A 17,665-nucleotide genomic window follows, 5' to 3' on the forward strand; every position below is an offset into this window, starting at 1 on the left:
GAGGTGATTATTCCATTGTACAAAAAATGACTAGGCCATATCTTTACTGCAATACAAGTTTGGAAGCATAATTTTAAAAGGGATGCTGAAAAAGATGCAGAGAAGAGTAAGAGGATCAGTTGGGGGACACAAAAGGGTTATCAACAAATACAGAACCCTATTCTATAAATTGCAGCATCTGTAAACTTGGCATGGAAGCATAATTTGGAAGCATGATTTGAAGAAGATTAAAAGAGTTGAGTAAGCTAAATGCTGATGCCACCTTCACTCTTTCTCAGGCAAAAAATATAAAGGAATATAAATTTAAATTGAAAAAGACAGGTTACAGAAGAGATATGCAGAAATTTGCCTTCAACCAGTGAGCAACTGATTTTGTTGGAATAATATTCCATTTAATCATACAGAGAATTAAAAAAAAATAATAAATAAATAAAATAATATATATATACAGGGTTATTAAAATTAAAGTATCCCTATGTAGAGGGCTCTGGAGCAAGTTCTAAGGCTTGTACTGAAGAGAAATTTGGACAACAGGTACAATAAAGAATGTGCTCACCATTTATTGGAAAAAAAATTTGTTACAAAATGTGTCACTATATGGCACTGTGGCAATACAAATCACTTGGACAGCGCTACAATTATTCAATGTGTCCTCCATTTTGCTCAACAACAGTTTCCATTTGAAGAACAGCATTTTCTACAGCAGAACGTAACATGTCAAGTGGAATAGCCAGCACATGACGTCTAATGCTGTTCTTCAGATCTGCCAGAGTTTGACATCTTTCCCGATACACCTGGTTCTTCAAAAAACCCCACAACCAGAATTCGCATGGGGTGAGGTCTGGTGATCGGGGTGGCCAAGATGTCTGGAAACAACGGCTGATGACCCTTTTGCCTGTAAAGTGTTGCCTTCACAATCTTTGGACACAATGGTGAATGTGGGGTTGCGCACCACCTTGCATGAATATGGTATCCTGAAGGCACCCAGGTTGTTGCAGCTATGGTATTGGACATTTCATAATATCGCTATCCGGTGATGGAACAAGTGCAGGGTCCAGTCGGTGTTACCTGCTAAAAAAAAATATCCAATCATGAATGTGGCCGTAAATCCACACCACACTGTCACTCTTGGAGAATGCAACGGGACCTCTTAATCCCATTGCATTCTCCAAAGGTTTTCTGTTGCCCAAATGCGACAATTATTGCATATTCAATTGTCTATTTAAGCAGAAGTGGGCTTCATCACTACAAAGGATGTTCTATGGCCAAGTGATATTCACTGTCATTCGTGACTGAAGTGCATATGTGAAATGAATATCTGAATCACCATGCTTTAGTTGCTGTAGCATGTGCATCTTGTAAGGATAGTACTGCAACACCTGACGCATTACTAGCCTTACAGTGGAATATGGCATGTCCACTTCACAAGAAACAGTTGGCACACTTGTGCTACCACATGGAGATTGACTTGATAAATCCACAACAGTCGCAGCCGTCTTCAACACGAGAGGAGTCCACTCGTTTTCGAACTCTACCTGGTTGAACAACAAGATGTCCTGTCGCTTCAAATTTTGCAATCATTTTGCGGACAGCACAAACAGTCGTAGGTCCACTCATACCTTATGTGCTTCTGACGCCGGAATTCTCTGATAGCCACAACTGCATTGTTGCTGTTCTGATAATACAGCTTCACTAATAGTGCCTTTTCCTGCAATGTTGTTGGCATTGCTGCTCTAGTGCAGGCAGACATCTACTGTATGATTTTGAAAAGACTGCTTTGCTTTTATACAGTATAGTAGAACTGAGTAGTGGCCTGTAGCAATAACTTCCGATTATGCAAATAACGTAAATTATTTGCATAATCGTAATCAAGATAGTTACGTGGCATACATTGACAAATTTTGTAACTAATTTTTTTTTTCCAATAAATGGCATTCTTTATTGTTGTCCAAATCCCTCTTCAGTATGAGCCTTAGAACTCGCTCCAGAGCCCTCTACATAGGGATACTTTAATTTTAACAACCCTGTATATAAAGAGGATAGAGTTTTTTGGCTTATACTAATAAGCTTGCTTGTCCCTTATGTTATTTTGCCAGTCCTAATATTAACTCTGTAACTGTACACAGTTATTCTGATGTTGGTAATTTGTATTATAATTCTCCAAATGTCAATCATTATATTTTATGTATAATCAAACTATATATTGTGTTAATTCTCTGTAATTTACCAGTTCCTATAAGATGGTGTTAAGAACTTAAACCATATGAATTGCAGTTATTATCAGCAGATATCAGGAATGGACTGAGATTCAGTAGACTAAAAGAAGAATTGCATTTACTAAGATCTGAAGTGTAGTAAAAAAAAAATAAGAAAAAATTAATATTGCAAAAACTTACTTAGAAGTCCCATTCTGCTGATCAAATATTTTTTGTACCTCTGAAGTAATTAAGCCAGATTTCCTATGCTTTTTTTGTCGATAATGTAGTCTCACTTTTGTTTCATCTTCAGATTGTACATCACATGGCAATGGACCTGAAAAAGCAGACTTAATAATTGAAAATTTCAAAGGATAATGAAACACTTTGTGGTGCTACATTACCTGAGATAAAAATTAAATAAAAATTAACAGTTATTTTTACCACAATGACAAAACAAAAATTAAAATCTAGTCCGATAGTTATGATCACAAATTAAAACTAAACATTAAACTATCCAGTTGATAACAAACTTTGCCTTTCAGCTAAAGTAAAAAAACTGAATAAAAATAAGAAGTTTAATACTGGCAAATATTTTGAAAATAATCTTTCTAATTAAGTGAATACTTGTTGAGATTTCTGAATATTAGTATGGTAGTTTACTTGGGGCTGAAATAAATGTAGCTTTCAAATAGCCTAAACTGAAATATTATGAATATTCTTTTGCATAAAGAGCTTGGTAATTTTTTTTTTATAGTTCAGAAAGGGAAAACACATGCCAAAAAAAATCATTATTTCATAGAGTACATTATTCCCATAGCTACTTTAGCCTGCTTTCCAGATTAACAGCAGTTCGATTGATCTGTCTGTAGTTCATTTTGTTTTTTGCTTTTGTTTTATACTTTTATAAGTTCAGTGTGCTGCCAGTCAGTAAGGTAACAATGTGCTATATTATTAACAATAAGATCACTACTATTCATCTCATTCTTCCCACCTGGCTCTCCCTATTGTACATAAAAGAGGTAACTATTTCTTCCACTGCAGAAAAAAATGTTTAAAGTACATTATTATTATTAGCCATATGGTGCAAGGAAGTCTAAGGCTTATGCTGCACTAGGCAAAAAAAAATTGAGAGAGAGAGAGAGATAGAAGTAGAAGGGAATCACCAAAAAAGAAAAGAATGATGATATCCATCTCATGACCCTAAATGTGCCAAGCCCATACTCACCAGATGTAATTGCAGTATGGCTCCAATCAAGTAACAGCACCCATTTCATGAGCAGAGCTCCAATAGCAGACAAGACAAATTAATCATTGCTGAGGCTGGAAATATAGTCCAGTATGACAGTATGAAAATTGTTTTTTTTTTTTGTTTTTTTTTTTTTTGTATTTCAAACTGGAAATATCTATCATACCATACCTGTTCAATAAAATATTGTACCATCAGTTCATATCAGAAAACATTCAATAAAAATAATAATAATAATTGTATTAAACATAAAAGGGATGTGTCTTGTAATTCCTCTTCATGAATTTGTAAATTTTTGTAATTCATTGAAATATTTCTTTTTTTTTTTTAACTACACACAAAATGTGCAGACGCAAAATATTCTTTAAAAGTTTTTTGGATAGCAAGAACAGGTCTGAAAATTCCTTAAAAATGTTTCTGACAGTTTGTGTAATTCCTCTGTAAATCAAACTTACACTGCACACAGCTGATAAGAACATTTGGAGCAGTTATTTTTTTTTTGCACCTTTATTAACCTATGCCATTTTGAAAAATAATTTTAAATATTTTAAGCCTCTATATCTTAAAACCTGTCTCGAATAAAATTTCAAAACAATGATGCTGCTCCTAATTCCATAAGCTCATGAAAGAGAGAAGAGGTGGTCTTTAATTTTTAGAAACCTGCATGTTTTACCAAATATTTATTGTGGAAGTTTTGTTCTTTAGAGGCATAACTCAAGCAGACTTTTTTCAAGTTTGTAAATAAATTTACCATTTTTTAAAAAATTGCAAATCCTTGTTTCTACGGTTCGATGAGGCTGACTAAAACATTTAAATTTAATTTTTTTCTCCATTTTCTCCAAACTGGAAGCTCTAGACTCAGAATCTTTCTGAATGCTTATAGCAGAATCTACTTTTCACACTCATCTGATTTCTCAACTAAAATCTTAAATTTTGATCGTCCAGTAAATCTTCATTAATTGTAAAACAACTCTATAAACAAACAAACATAACTGGTACCATTGGGTCAAAACTGACCTGATAATGCAAAACATACTTAAATCATTCAACTTCAATATCAAAATTGGACCATAATGAAATGACTTTTGAGGAGAATTATGAGCATCCCTGTATCAGGTCTTTTATTTTTTGCTATGTCTTTTGTTATCTGCATAATGCAAGAGTCACAAAATGGCAAAGATTTTTCCTGGTCAAATCTGACACAATTATACCAGTTATTGTCACAGGCCTTGTGTCGGATCACGACAAAACAGTTTCAATGAGATTTTTCAAACCTGCATTGGTACAGAAAAAGTATTGTACTTTTGTACCATATACTGTACTTTGAAAAAATTAATTGTACCATAATTCCAAACTGAACTTAAAAAAAAAAAAAAAAAAAAATTCTCCATAGCATACCATAATTTTGTACAGAATTTAATTGCTACTCTGAATTGGTTAGTATTAACTTAATAAAGGCAAATCAATGCAAGGAAATCAGGCTTATTCAGCATCAGCATTAAAGAAAAAAAAAAGTCATTTTGTTTCATCCACGTTATCTATCTTTCCCCCTTCTTTAAATTTTACATAAATTCTCTGGTAGTTCTACATTAGCCGATAACTTATTTCACAGTTAATAAGCTTTTGGTTAAAGGAAAGTTTACTCATAGCTAGTTTACAGATATTCTTCCATAACTTAAGTGCATGCCCGAAATTTGTGCTACCTGCACATGGGTAGCAGTTACCCCAGAGTGAGGTACCAGTTGTTTGGTATTACACTCAGGGTGGTGGAAAATGAAAAAGGCCTGGGGTAATTGTGCAGTCAGATATAAAGTTTTCTGAGTAATGCAGACAGGCTGCCAGGCCAGCTTATGGGGATTTCGTCAATGATATACAGGAATTTTGCTAGCACGGATAAAGAGGTGATTATCCCCTTGCATAAGGCAATGGTTAGTACATATCTTGAGTACTGAATACATGAGTACTTCATTATTTTAGGAAGGATGTAGAGCTGCTGAAATGACTACAGAAAAGGGAAATTAGATTGGTGAGGGGAACAAATGGATGCTCCTACCAAGAAAGGCTTTACTTCTGCAAATTGCAGCATCTGGAGACTAGGTACCTGCTAGGTGATTGATTTAGGTGTTCAAGGCTTTGAATGGATTGGGCAAGATCAATGATGATAGGATTTTTACACTTTCTCAGACCACATACATGAGGGGGCACAAATTCAAATTGGAAAGCGATGAATTTGATGAATTTGAGGAGCTGGTGAAGACATCAAAGGCTGATATCTGTTGTTGGGATATCAGAGACATGGCGTCACACAGAGATAAGGAATGCAGAATTGGAATTTGGGGAGTACAATGTGTACATTTTTTTTTTTTTTTTTTTTTTATGAGAACCCCAAACACGAGAGGTATTGTAACCTATAGTACTTAGTACCGTGCTTGGGTTGGAGGTTGAGAAGTCGAAAGAAGATATTTGTTGACATTGGACTTGAACTTCTGTAGATTGTAATTTTCAGGAAATACGTATGAAGGAAGGTTGTTCCAGAAAACGGCAGTTGAATGAATAAATGAGGAAGATGAAAAGTTGGTTCTGTGGGTTTGAAGTTGGACAGTAAATGGATGTTGGCTGGTGGCGGCACGTGTTCGGACTGTTTTGAAAGAGAGAGCGGGAATTATAGAAGCCAATTCAGAAGAACAGTGCCCATGGAAGTATCTGTAGAAGAGGCATGCAGCAGAAACAGTGCGTCTATGAGAAAGCGAGTGGAGAGACTCTGTTAGAGATGAATCATTAATTAACCTAACTGCCCTCTTCTGAATGAAATCAAGAAGCCTGAGAGAGGTTTTGGGGGCACCACCCCAGATGTGGGAACAATATTCCATGGCAGGGCGGATTTGCGATTTATACAGAATGAGCAGCTGTTTGGGAGAAAAGTAACGCCGAGAGCGAAAGAGAAAACCACGTTTTTTAGATGCAGAGGAAGCAATATTTGTAATGTGCTTGTGCCAAGAGAGATTAGAAGTCAGGGTAATCCCCAAAAGAGATATATCATTTTGCCTAGAAATCGGAGTGTCACTAAAGATAAGCATAGGAGCAGAAGAATCCTTTTTGCGAGATATAAGACAAGATTGAGTTTTAGAAGGGTTGAAATCAACTAAGTTGTCTTTGCCCCACTGGAGAATTACCTGAAGATCGGCATTTAAGGAATTGGCAGCAGATTTTCGAGAACTTGAAGCTGATTGAGCAGGACAAGGTTTCTCAAAATGGAAAGTTGAATGCAATGTGCTATCATCGGCAAAACTATGGATAGGATTTCCAGTCAATGGAAGAAGGTCATTGATATACAAAAGGAAAAGAGTGGGGGAAAGAACTGAACCTTGGGGGACACCGGCATTAGTGGAGAAGTTAGAAGACAGAGAGCCATCTACCATCACCCTCAGTGAGCGATCAGAGAGAAAACTGGATAACCAATTACAAAAAACAGTTGGCAAACCATAAGATGGAAGCTTGTTTAGAAGACCTTTATGCCAAACATGATCAAAAGCCTTTGAGATGTCAAGAGCAACTACTTGTGTTTCACCAAACCTTTCCATTGAATTAGTCCATAAATGGGTAACATAAGCCAGAATATCACCAGTGGATCGACACTGACGGAATCCATACTGGCGATCGTTAATCAGATGGAAGGTTTCTAGGTAGTTTAAGAGTTGGCGGTTAATTGATTTCTCCATTACTTTAGAAAGAGTAGAAGTAATTGCAATGGGACGATAATTGGATGGGAGGGATTTGTCACCCTTTTTAGGAACTGGCTGGATATGAGCAAATTTCCAAGCAGAAGGAAAAACACCTTTGGAATAAGAAAGTGAAAAAAAGGCGGCAAAGAATAGGAGTAAGTTCAGGAGCACAGGTTTTGAGAACAAGTGGAGAAATACCATCAGGACCTGGAGCTTTCTTAGCATCAAGATTCATCAAAATCCTTCTGATATCCTTTTGACGGAAGACCACAGGAGGCATTGAATGGAGCGTGTTAGGAATGGTGGGAGGTGTTTTACCAAGATCATTAATACATGAGCTCGAAGAAAAATGGGATGCTAGCAGGTCAGCTTTATCCTTGGCTGAAGTGACAACAGAACCATCTGGTTTGGACAGAGGAGGGAGCAGAGATGGGCAAAAGTTGCGGCCAATAGCTTTGGCAAGAGACCAGAATGCTCGGCTACCATTAGGGCAAGAAGCAAGTTTTCTACTCTTAGCCTGTTCAAACTCTAGTTTGGACTGATTAATAACTGCTTTACAATTGTTGCGAGCTTTGGTGTAGGCAGAAAATGAAACTGAAGAATTAGAAACAAGCCAATTACGATATGCAACGTTCTTCTCTTGGACAGCCTTAGCACATTTATTGGAAAACCAAGGTTTAGATAAAGGACGAGATTTTAAAGTGGAGTGTGGGATAAAGGATTCCATTCCTGCAAGAATAATTTCACTGACACGAGCTGAGCAAACGTTGACATCAGAAGTTTTGAAACAGTAATCAGACCAAGGAAAAGAAGAAAAGAAGTCTCGCAGGTCATCCCATTTTGCATTCTTGTAATGCCAAACAATACGAGGTTGGGAATGGCCATGAGATAAAGGTTCCATTGGAGAAGAGACAATCACCAAGTTGTGATCTGAAGTGCCTAAAGGACCTCTCACTTCAACCTTGTACTTAGAAGGGTTGTTTGTGAGAAAAAGATCAAGCGTATTGGCTGTATGATTAGGATTGTCCAGTATTCTTGTACGTAAATGAACAATCTGTGCTAGGTCATTAGTAATTGCAAAAGCCTCAGCATCTCGACCTGCTGGGTCGGTGTGACTAGAAAACGGAAGCCAGCTGGAGTTGTGAACGTTAAAATCACCAAGGAAAATTACCTCGCTGTTAGGAAAGTTGGACTGGAGAAAGTCAAGTTGCAAAGAGAGGAAGTCAAAGAGCTCCAAGTGATTAGTGGAGTTGGGAGAACGGTAGAGACAACAGATGAATTTTACACAATGAGGTAGAGAGATTTTAAGCCAGAGAAGATCAAAGAGAGGAGATTCCAAATTGCCAAGTCTCTGACAGGGAATATCAGAACGGACATATGCACAAGTACCACCTTTGAGGCGAAAGGAATCATACAGCAAATAATTTGGACATCTGAGATGAGCAGTAGTTGAATCAACTGATAACTGAGATTCAGTCAGAAAAAGTACATGGGGTTTGGAAGACTGCAAGTGGAAATGGACATCGTTGAGATTAGAATTGAGACCACGTATATTTGTGAAATGAATTAGGAAGTCCTTGGGAGGTTTAGATCTTTTCACAGATAAGCTTGCTCTATTATTTTGACAATTCATGGTGTATTCAATAGTAAGAAAAAGTGGGTGGGACATGCTGTATGAAGTAATGAAATTTTTGGATATGGCGTACATGTGGTAAGAATATACCCAGATCCTTGACATAAAGGATAGACAGGATAGAAAGGGAGAAGGGGTGATGCTGTCAGTTAAGAAACACAAAATCTAAGGAAGTGCATCTTTTTGACATGGGTGGACAGTGCAGTGTTGAGTCAGTTTGGTGTCACATAAGCACTGGGAAAACCAAGTTGAGGGCAGGAGTGTGTTACAGGCCTAATGACTCTGATGAGTACAATGAACAACTGTGCAGAGAAATAGAGCCAGTAAATCAGAATGTCTTATAATGGGGGATTTTAACTTCCCAGATATAGACTGGAACTCACACACTAGTAAGACTTTTGGGGATTTATTGGATGATAGTTTTCTACAGCAGCATGTTCGAGAGACAACCAGAGGGAGTAATACTCTTGATCTGATTATCAGCAGATCAAGAGTATTCTTAATGCATGATTCTTCATGCATTAAAAATCTGAAGATAAAGGAACCACTGGGTGGCAATGATCATGATGCACTAATGTGGGACTTACTTAAAGATGTAACTAACATCAGGGGTAAATGGAAGGGTTTTGCTTTCGTCAAGGTTAGTACAGTGGTCTCAGAGATTTTTTAAATTCTATACAGTGGGACCAACTGATGATGTTACCAACAACAAATTCTACATGGAAATCATTCAAGGAATTAATCTTGGAAGCTATTAGGCTTTTCTTACCAATTAAGAAATACTGTTCAAAGTTTAGGCTTAAATGGATGTTCAGACACCTGAGATTCATGGCAGAGAAGAAAAATGCATGTGACACATATAAATTATGAAAAGACACAGATGCCTATGGTAGATATAAGGTAGTCTGTAATCAAGTCACAAAGGAGCTTAGGCAAGCAAAGGTAGATTATGAGAAAATTATACACAAATGATGCAAAGAAAAACAGTAAAGACTTTACTTATGTAAACTCTAGAAGGAAGGGGATGAATCAGATTGGTCCACTTGACATTGATGGTTTGATTGTTGATGCACCTGCTGAGGTAGATGACAAACTGACTGAGTATTTTACATCTACATTCACACACCAGGAGTTATCAAGGGAGGTGAATGCCATAAGTTTATCAAACTCTGCCAGGGAGCTAAATGATTTTTAATAACTGAGTAAAGTGGAGCAGAAATTGTTGTAATTGAACATAAGAAAGTGTTCCACAGGGTTCCTTCTGTTTTAACGTGTGTGCTTGCCTAAACAACGTTCTCTATGAATCACTCAGCTTCTGACAAGGCTGCACGCTAATATGTGTTTCCAGAAGGCCTGGGTTTCAAATGAAAGTCAAGTAGTTGGATTAGGATAAAATCTTACACTTTCAAGCCCACTCAGACTTAAATATGAGTAAGCCCACAGCATCACGATCGCGTTGTGATTAACTCAAAGGTTCTCCTTAAGTTGAACCTGGAGCCCGCATAACTCCAACTCAAAAGCTACTCAATAATTATATAAATTATGTGTATCAGAGAATTGTCACAAGGCAAAATGATCAACAAAACAAGATTTATTAAACATATAAGTCATATACATAAGTATAATTGAACTGGTCAAAGCTTAGATTAATTGGTATGTGATTGATAGGTAAATTAACTGAATGCAAGCATTATCTTTCTGATAGCAGTATTGCAGTTTTGTAATGTTCTTCATGTGGCTTTTCCACTAATTCTCTAACACTGATTCACAATCGCTGATGACAGTTATGTCATACAATTGTTCCATTAATTGAATATGAATACATCTGTCAACATAACAAGTACAATTAGCATTAAAACAACTAATCGGACAAGTCGTGCTTACTGTTAACTTCTAACTACAAAAATAGATATACATTTGTCAGAATGACTCTAATGAGAAGAGAGGTAAGTGCGTGTCAATTAAAGGCAACTGGAAAATATATTTAATTTCGAATGGTTGCGTTTATGTTGTTTCAGAAAAAGGCTAATCACTTACCGACAAAATGTCTTTCTTTCTCGGCGCTCCTTGGTACTACCGTCTGATCCATAATTACGACTTTGGGCTATCTTCCTCGATTTTCTTTATCGACTGATCTTCCACTCCCTCTTCACTACTTTCGGTGCTAAAAAAACTCTACCAGATACTGGAAAAACCTCTTGTAAATCTTCAACTGTTTTCTAAGTCTCTCAGATCTCACTCTGACTCTTGCAACACCGAATCCCATGAAATCTATTAGAATAAGTAGCGACCTGGAGCGAGGGGTGTTGGGGGTTTCAGGGACGGGTGGCAGTCATCGTGAAACAGGTGGGTATATGGGATGTGTTAGGGTAACTAGGAATAGGAGTAGGAGCATGTATACTTGCATGTATACCAATGCTAGAAGTATAGTAAATAAATTTGATGAATTTGAAGTGTTGGTTAAGACATCAAAGGCGGATATTGTTGGGATATCAGAGACATGGTGTCACACTGATATAAGGAATGCCGAACTGGAATTTGGGGAGTACAATGTGTACAGGAAGGATAAATAGGATAGGAAGGGAGGAGGTGTTATGCTGTTAATTAAGAAAAACATAAAATCAAAAGAAGTGCATCCAGTTGATATAGATGAACAGTGCACTGTTGAGTCAGTTTGGTGTGACATAAGCACTGCGAAAGCAAAAATAAGAGTAGGAGTGTGTTATAGGCCTAATGACTCGAATGAGTACAATGAACAATTGTACAGAGAAATAGAGTGGGCTAGTAAATTGGAATGTCTTATAATGGGGGATTTTAACTTCCCAGATATTGACTGGAACTTGTGGGTTGGGCACTCACACACTAGTCAGACTTTTGTGGATTTATTGAATGATTGTTTTCTGCAGCAGCATGTTCGAGAGTCAACTAGAGAAAGTAATACTCTTGATCTGGTTATCAGCAGTGATCATTCATGTATTAGGAATTTGCAGATAAAAGAACCACTAGGTGGCAGTGATCACAGTGTACTGACGTGCGATTTACTTAAAGATTTAATTACCATCAGGGGTAAAGGAAAGGGTTTTTGCTTCCGTAAAGGCGAGTACAGTGGTCTACGACAGTTTTTAAATTCTGTACAGTGGGATCAACTGACGATGTTACCAACAGTAAATTCTAAGTGGGAAGCATTCAAGGAATTAATCGTGGATGCTACTAAAAGTTTCATACCTATTAAGAAATATTGTTCAAGGTTTAGGCCTAAATGGTTGTCAAATGAACTAATGAGACTCGTAACAGAGAAGAAAAATGCATGGGATGCATATAAATTATCAAGCAACTCAGAAGCCTATGGCAGATATAAGTTAATCTGTAATCAGGTCACAAAGGAGGTTCGGCAGGCGAAGGCAGATTACGAGAAATCCTTGGCAAAAGATGCTAAGAAAAACAGCAAGGATTTCTTTACTTATATAAACTCTAAAAGGAAGAGGATGAATCTGATTGGTCCACTTGACATCGATGGTTCAACTGTTGATGATCCTGCTCAGATAGCAAACAAACTGAATGAGTATTTTGCATCTACATTCACACATGAGGAATTATTAAGGTTTGAAAATGGCAGAAGGTTATCAAATTGTAGCAGGATACTTAATGATTTTGGAATAACTGAAAGCAAAGTGGAGGAGAAATTGTTGAAGTTAAACATAAGAAAAGCACCTGGGATGGATGGGATCTATCCAGTTATATTAAAGGAGGCAGCAAAGCAACTAAGCAAACCCTTAGCCATAATTATGAGAGCGTCCTTGGACTCAGGGGAGGTTCCCACGGACTGGAGGTGTGCAAATGTATCCCCAATTCACAAAGGGGGATCGAAGGGTGACACGAGTAATTACAGACCAGTTAGTTTAACTTCTGTTCCGGGTAAAATAATGGAGTCACTGGTTAAAGATGCATTGCAGGATCATCTAGACAAGACTGCAGCAATAATTCAGACACAGCAGGGGTTTGTTAAGGGAAAGTCTTGTCTGACAAATTTGATAGGATATTATGATGTGATGTGGTTACAAAGGAACTGGATGCAAAAAAATAATTTTGATATCATATATTTGGATTTCAGGAAAGCTTTTGACACTGTTGCGCATGGAAGACTATTGTACAAATTGGAGCTGTTAGTTTGTTTGTTATTTGGTTTTTAGGAGCATTAGCAACTAAGGCATATTGCTCCGGGATATGCGGTGGTCATTTCCTGACCTTTCCGCATCCTCCGTATTTGGTGGTGACGGGCTCGAACCCCGGTCTAATCAAGAAGCGTGTGCTACGCACTGCTGCTCCTTCCCACCTGGCTATGGAGGCGCCATACAAATTGGAGCAGAATGGTATTAAGGGTAAGTTGCTAAAATGGATAAAAGGATGGTTAAGTGGGAGAAGACAGAGAGCAGATGCTTCTGTAAAGGTGAGTACAGTGGTCTCCGACAGTTTTTAAATTCTGTACAGTGGGATAAACTGACGATGTTACCAACAGTAAATTATAAGTGGGAAGCATTCAAGGAATTAATTGTGGATGCTACTAAAATTTTAATACCTATTAAGAAATATTGTTCAAGGTTTAGGCCTAAATGGTTATCTAATGAACTAACGAGACTCGCTATATAATAACATTAGTCCACGTTGAGCAGTGTCCATTTGATTACCACTCTCTGTCTTCTGCCACTCAACCATCCCTTTATCCATAGCAGCAATTTGCCTCCAATGCCACACTGCTCCAATTTGTGCAGCAGTCTTCCATGCGCAACAGTATCAAAAGCCTTTCTAAGATCCAAATATATAATATCAAAGTTATTCCCTGCATCCAGTTCTTTTGTGACTACATCTTAGTATCCAATCAAATTAGTCAGACAAGACCTGCCCTTAACAAAACCATGCTGTGTCTGAGCTATAACTGAATTCTTGTCTAGATGATCCTGCAGAGCTTCTTTAACCAGTGCCTCCATTAATTTTCCTGGAACCGAAGTTAAACTAACAGGTCTATAATTACTTGTGTCAGCCTTTGATCCTCCTTTGTGAATTGGGGTTACATTTGCACATCTCCAGTCTATGGGTACCTCCCCTGAGTCCAAAGAAGCTCTCATAATTATGGCTAGGGGTTTGCTTACTTCCTTTGCTGTCTCCGTTAATATAACTGGATAGATCCCATCCACCCCGGGTGCCTTTTTTATGTTTATCCTCAACAATTTCTCCTCCACTTTCCTCTCAGTTATTAGAAAATCATCTAGCTCACTGCCAATGTTTACTTCACCTACGACATTCCCCTTCCTGAATAACTCCTCATGTGTGAATGTAGATGCAAAATACTCGTTTAGATTGTTAGCCACCTGAGCAGGATCCTCAACTGTTGAACCATCAACATCCAGTGGACCAATCTGATTCATCCCTTTCCTTCTTGAGTTTAAGTAGGTAAAGAACTCTTTTCTCTTTTTCTTTGCATCCTTTGCCAAGGATTTCTCATAATCTGCCTTTGCCTGCCTAATCTCCTTTGTGACTTGGTTACAGACCAACTTATATCTATCATAGGCTTCCATGTCACCCATTAATTTGTATGTATCCCATGCATTTTTCTACTCTGCCATATGTCTCATTAGTTCATCTGACAACCATTTAGGCCTGAACCTTGAACAATATTTCTTGGTTGGTATGTAAAGCCTGGTAGCTTCCAAGATTAGTTCCTTGAATGCTTCCTATTTTGAATTTGCTGTTGGTAACATCATCAGTTGGTCCCACTGTATAGAATTTAAATACTGTCTCAGACCATCATAGTCGCCTTTACGAAAGCAAAAACCCTTCCCTTTACCTCTGATGGTAGTTACCTCCTTGAGTAAATCCCACTTCAGCACACTGTGATCACTGCCACCTAGTGGTTCCTTTATCTGCAGATTCTTAATACATGAAGAATCACTACTGATAATCAGATCAAGAGTATTATTCCCTCTAGTTGCCTCCAGAACATGCTGGTGTAGAAAACAATCATCCAATAAATCCACAAAAGCCTTGCTAGTGTGTGAGTGACCAACCCACAAATTCCAGTCAATATCTGGGAAATTAAAATCCCCCATTATAAGACTCTCTGATTTACTGGCCCATTCTATTTCCCTGTACAGTATCTTATTATACTCATCAGAGTCATTAGGCCTATAGCACACTCCTACTCTCAATTTTGATTTACCTATGCTTATGTCACACCAAACTGACTCGACACTGCCCTGTCCATCGATGTCGACTGGCTTCACTTCCTTGGATTTTATGTGTTTTTTAACTAATAGCATAACCCCTCCTCCCTTCCTATCCTGTCTATCCTTTCTGTAGACGTTGTACTCCCTAAATTCCAGTTCTGCATTCCTTATATCTGTGTGACACCACATCTCTGATATCCCAACAATATCTGCCTTTGATGTCTTGACCAACACTTCAAATTCATCAAATTTATTTACTATACTTCTAGCATTGGTATACATGCAAACATACATGCTCCTACTCCTAGTTACCCTAACACATCCCATATACCCACCTAATTCAGGATGACTGCCATCCGTCCCTGAAACCGCCAACACCCCACGCTCCAGGTCACTACTTATTCTAATAAAGTTGTGCAAGAATCACCTTCACCTCTGCCTACGGCTACTGTTAAACTATTAGTCCTTGTATCCCCCCCCCAATCTATCTGTTTTCCAACCTACCTAACACTATCTCGATAGCATCAGCAAATATTCTTGCACCCTTTCTATTTAAGTGTATCCCATCCCTATAGAAGCAGTCTCTCCTGTTAACAAGTACAGTCAAGGCTGAAAAAAATTGTACCCCTTGCGCCTTGCACATTCTTTCCAGGGCCGAATTGATCGGTAAGGCTCTCATCATATACTCCCTTCTATCATGTCTGGGCAGAATTGCAGACACTTTGAAATTCAACCTTAATTCTCGGCTAATTCTTGTCTACAGCAGAAGTGATCTTCAAAAATTTCTTCTGTTTCCAATGAGGATTCAAACCCAGATCTCTCTCCAAATAAGTCACAAGTGATAAAACCACTTTTTTTAAAATGAAAATCTAAAAAATGAAACCTAAATAACATGAGTCAAAGGCTGAGAAGACAGAAGATACTTGTTCACACTTGAATTTCTGTAGACTGTAAGTACAAATTTTTGAGATATATACATGTGAAGGAAGGTTCTATAAAGGAACAAATAAGAAAGAGGAAAAGTTGATTCTGTGAGTTCGGAGTTGGGCAGTGAATGGATGCTGACTGGTTTTGGCACGTTTGAATTGATTTGGAAGAGATTAAAGAAGCAGAGATGCCATTTCAGAAGAATATGGAAGTATCTATAAAAAAAAACATGTAGTAGAAACAGAATGTTTATGATACATATTGTGGAGAGACTTTGTAAGAGAAGGGTCATTAATTAACCTGACTACCTGAATGACTTTCTGAGGCTTCTAGATTCCATTCAGGAGAGTGGAAGCCTAAGAGAGAGAAAGATTTTGGGGGTATGCTAGATGTGGGAACAATATTCCATGGTAGGGAATATTGGTAGGGTAGATTTCAGATTTGTATAGAGTGAGTAGTTGTTTAGAAGAAAAGTGCCATCAAGAGCAAAAAAAAGAAAACTCACTGTTTTTGGATGTAGAGGCAGCAATATTTGCGATGTGCTTGTGGCAAGAGAGATTAGAATTTAGCATATTCCCTAAATGAGATATGTGACCTTGTGCCATCAAAGATGTTCACAGAATCAAAGATGCTTTTTTTGAAAAAAATAAAACAGATATTAGAAGAACTGAAGTTATTTAAGTTTTCTTCATTCACACTGGAGAATTATCCAAAGGTTGACATTTAAGGAGTTGTGGTGAATATTTCAGAAGTTGATATTGTTTGTACAAAGCAAAGATTATTACTAGCCATATAGTGCAAGGAAGCCTGAGGCTTATGCTGCACCAGCTAAAAGAAATTTCTGAGTTACCCTGAGAGAGAGAGAGAGAGAGAGAGAGAGAGAGAGAGAGAGAGAGAGAGAGAGAGAGAGTAGAAGGGAATCACCAAGAAAGAGAAGAATGATGATATCCAGCTCAGGACCCTGGGTGTACCCTGGGGGAGGATTATCAGAACTATGGACAGGATTTCTAGTAGTGGAAAAAGGGTCATCAATATACAAAAGAAAAAGAGTGGGAGAAAGAAGTGAAACTTGGGGAATATCACCATTAAAGGAGAAGTTAGGAAGCAGTTTACTATCACCCACAGCCAGCAGTCAGAGAGAAAACTGGAAGTACAAAACATCAGTCAGTAGTCCATAAAATGGGAGCTTATTTAGACCTCATTGCTAGACACATTCAAATACATTAGTAATGTCAAGAACAACAGCGTGAATTTCCACTGAAGTTTTTCCACTGAATTTGTCCAAAGTTGAACAACATAAGCCAATATTGTTCTATAGTGGCAATCATTGATCAGATGCAAGATTTTGGGATAATCTAAGAGGTGAGTGAAATGGGATAATAATTGAAAGGGAGGGATCTGACATCTTTTTAAGGAACTTGGGTGAATATGAGCAAATTTTCAAGTAGAAAGAAAAACATCGGTAGAATAAGAAAGTGTAAAAAGGTTACACAAAACAGGAGCACAGGTTTTGAGAGTAAGTGGAGAAATGCCATTGGTGCAAGAGATCTTTTGGCATAACCCTGGGGGCTAACATGGGCTTGGCAAACCCAGGGTCCTGAGCTGGATATCATCATGCTTCTCTTTCTTGGTGATTCCTTTCTACTTCTCTCTCTCTCTCAGGGTAACTCGGGGAATTTTTTTTTTTTTTTTTTTTTGGCTGGTGCAGCATAAGCCCC

General features: G+C 37.8%; 1 protein-coding gene across 1 annotated transcript in view; it reads right to left on the reverse strand.

Annotated features, from left to right (window-relative positions):
- Positions 1-17,665, reverse strand: part of unc79 (UNC-79 domain-containing protein) — a 1,082,710-nt gene that overhangs the window by 367,880 nt on the left and 697,165 nt on the right. Inside the window, exon 37 of the mRNA XM_090389680.1 lies at positions 2,397-2,532. Within this exon, the coding sequence (XP_090245806.1) occupies positions 2,397-2,532 (136 nt within the window). The remainder of the gene's footprint in view (positions 1-2,396; positions 2,533-17,665) is intronic.

Source organism: Mastigoproctus giganteus, chromosome 2 (assembly GCF_048544385.1).
Source record: "Mastigoproctus giganteus isolate SK-2022 chromosome 2, ASM4854438v1, whole genome shotgun sequence".
Lineage (NCBI taxonomy): Eukaryota > Metazoa > Arthropoda > Arachnida > Uropygi > Thelyphonidae > Mastigoproctus > Mastigoproctus giganteus.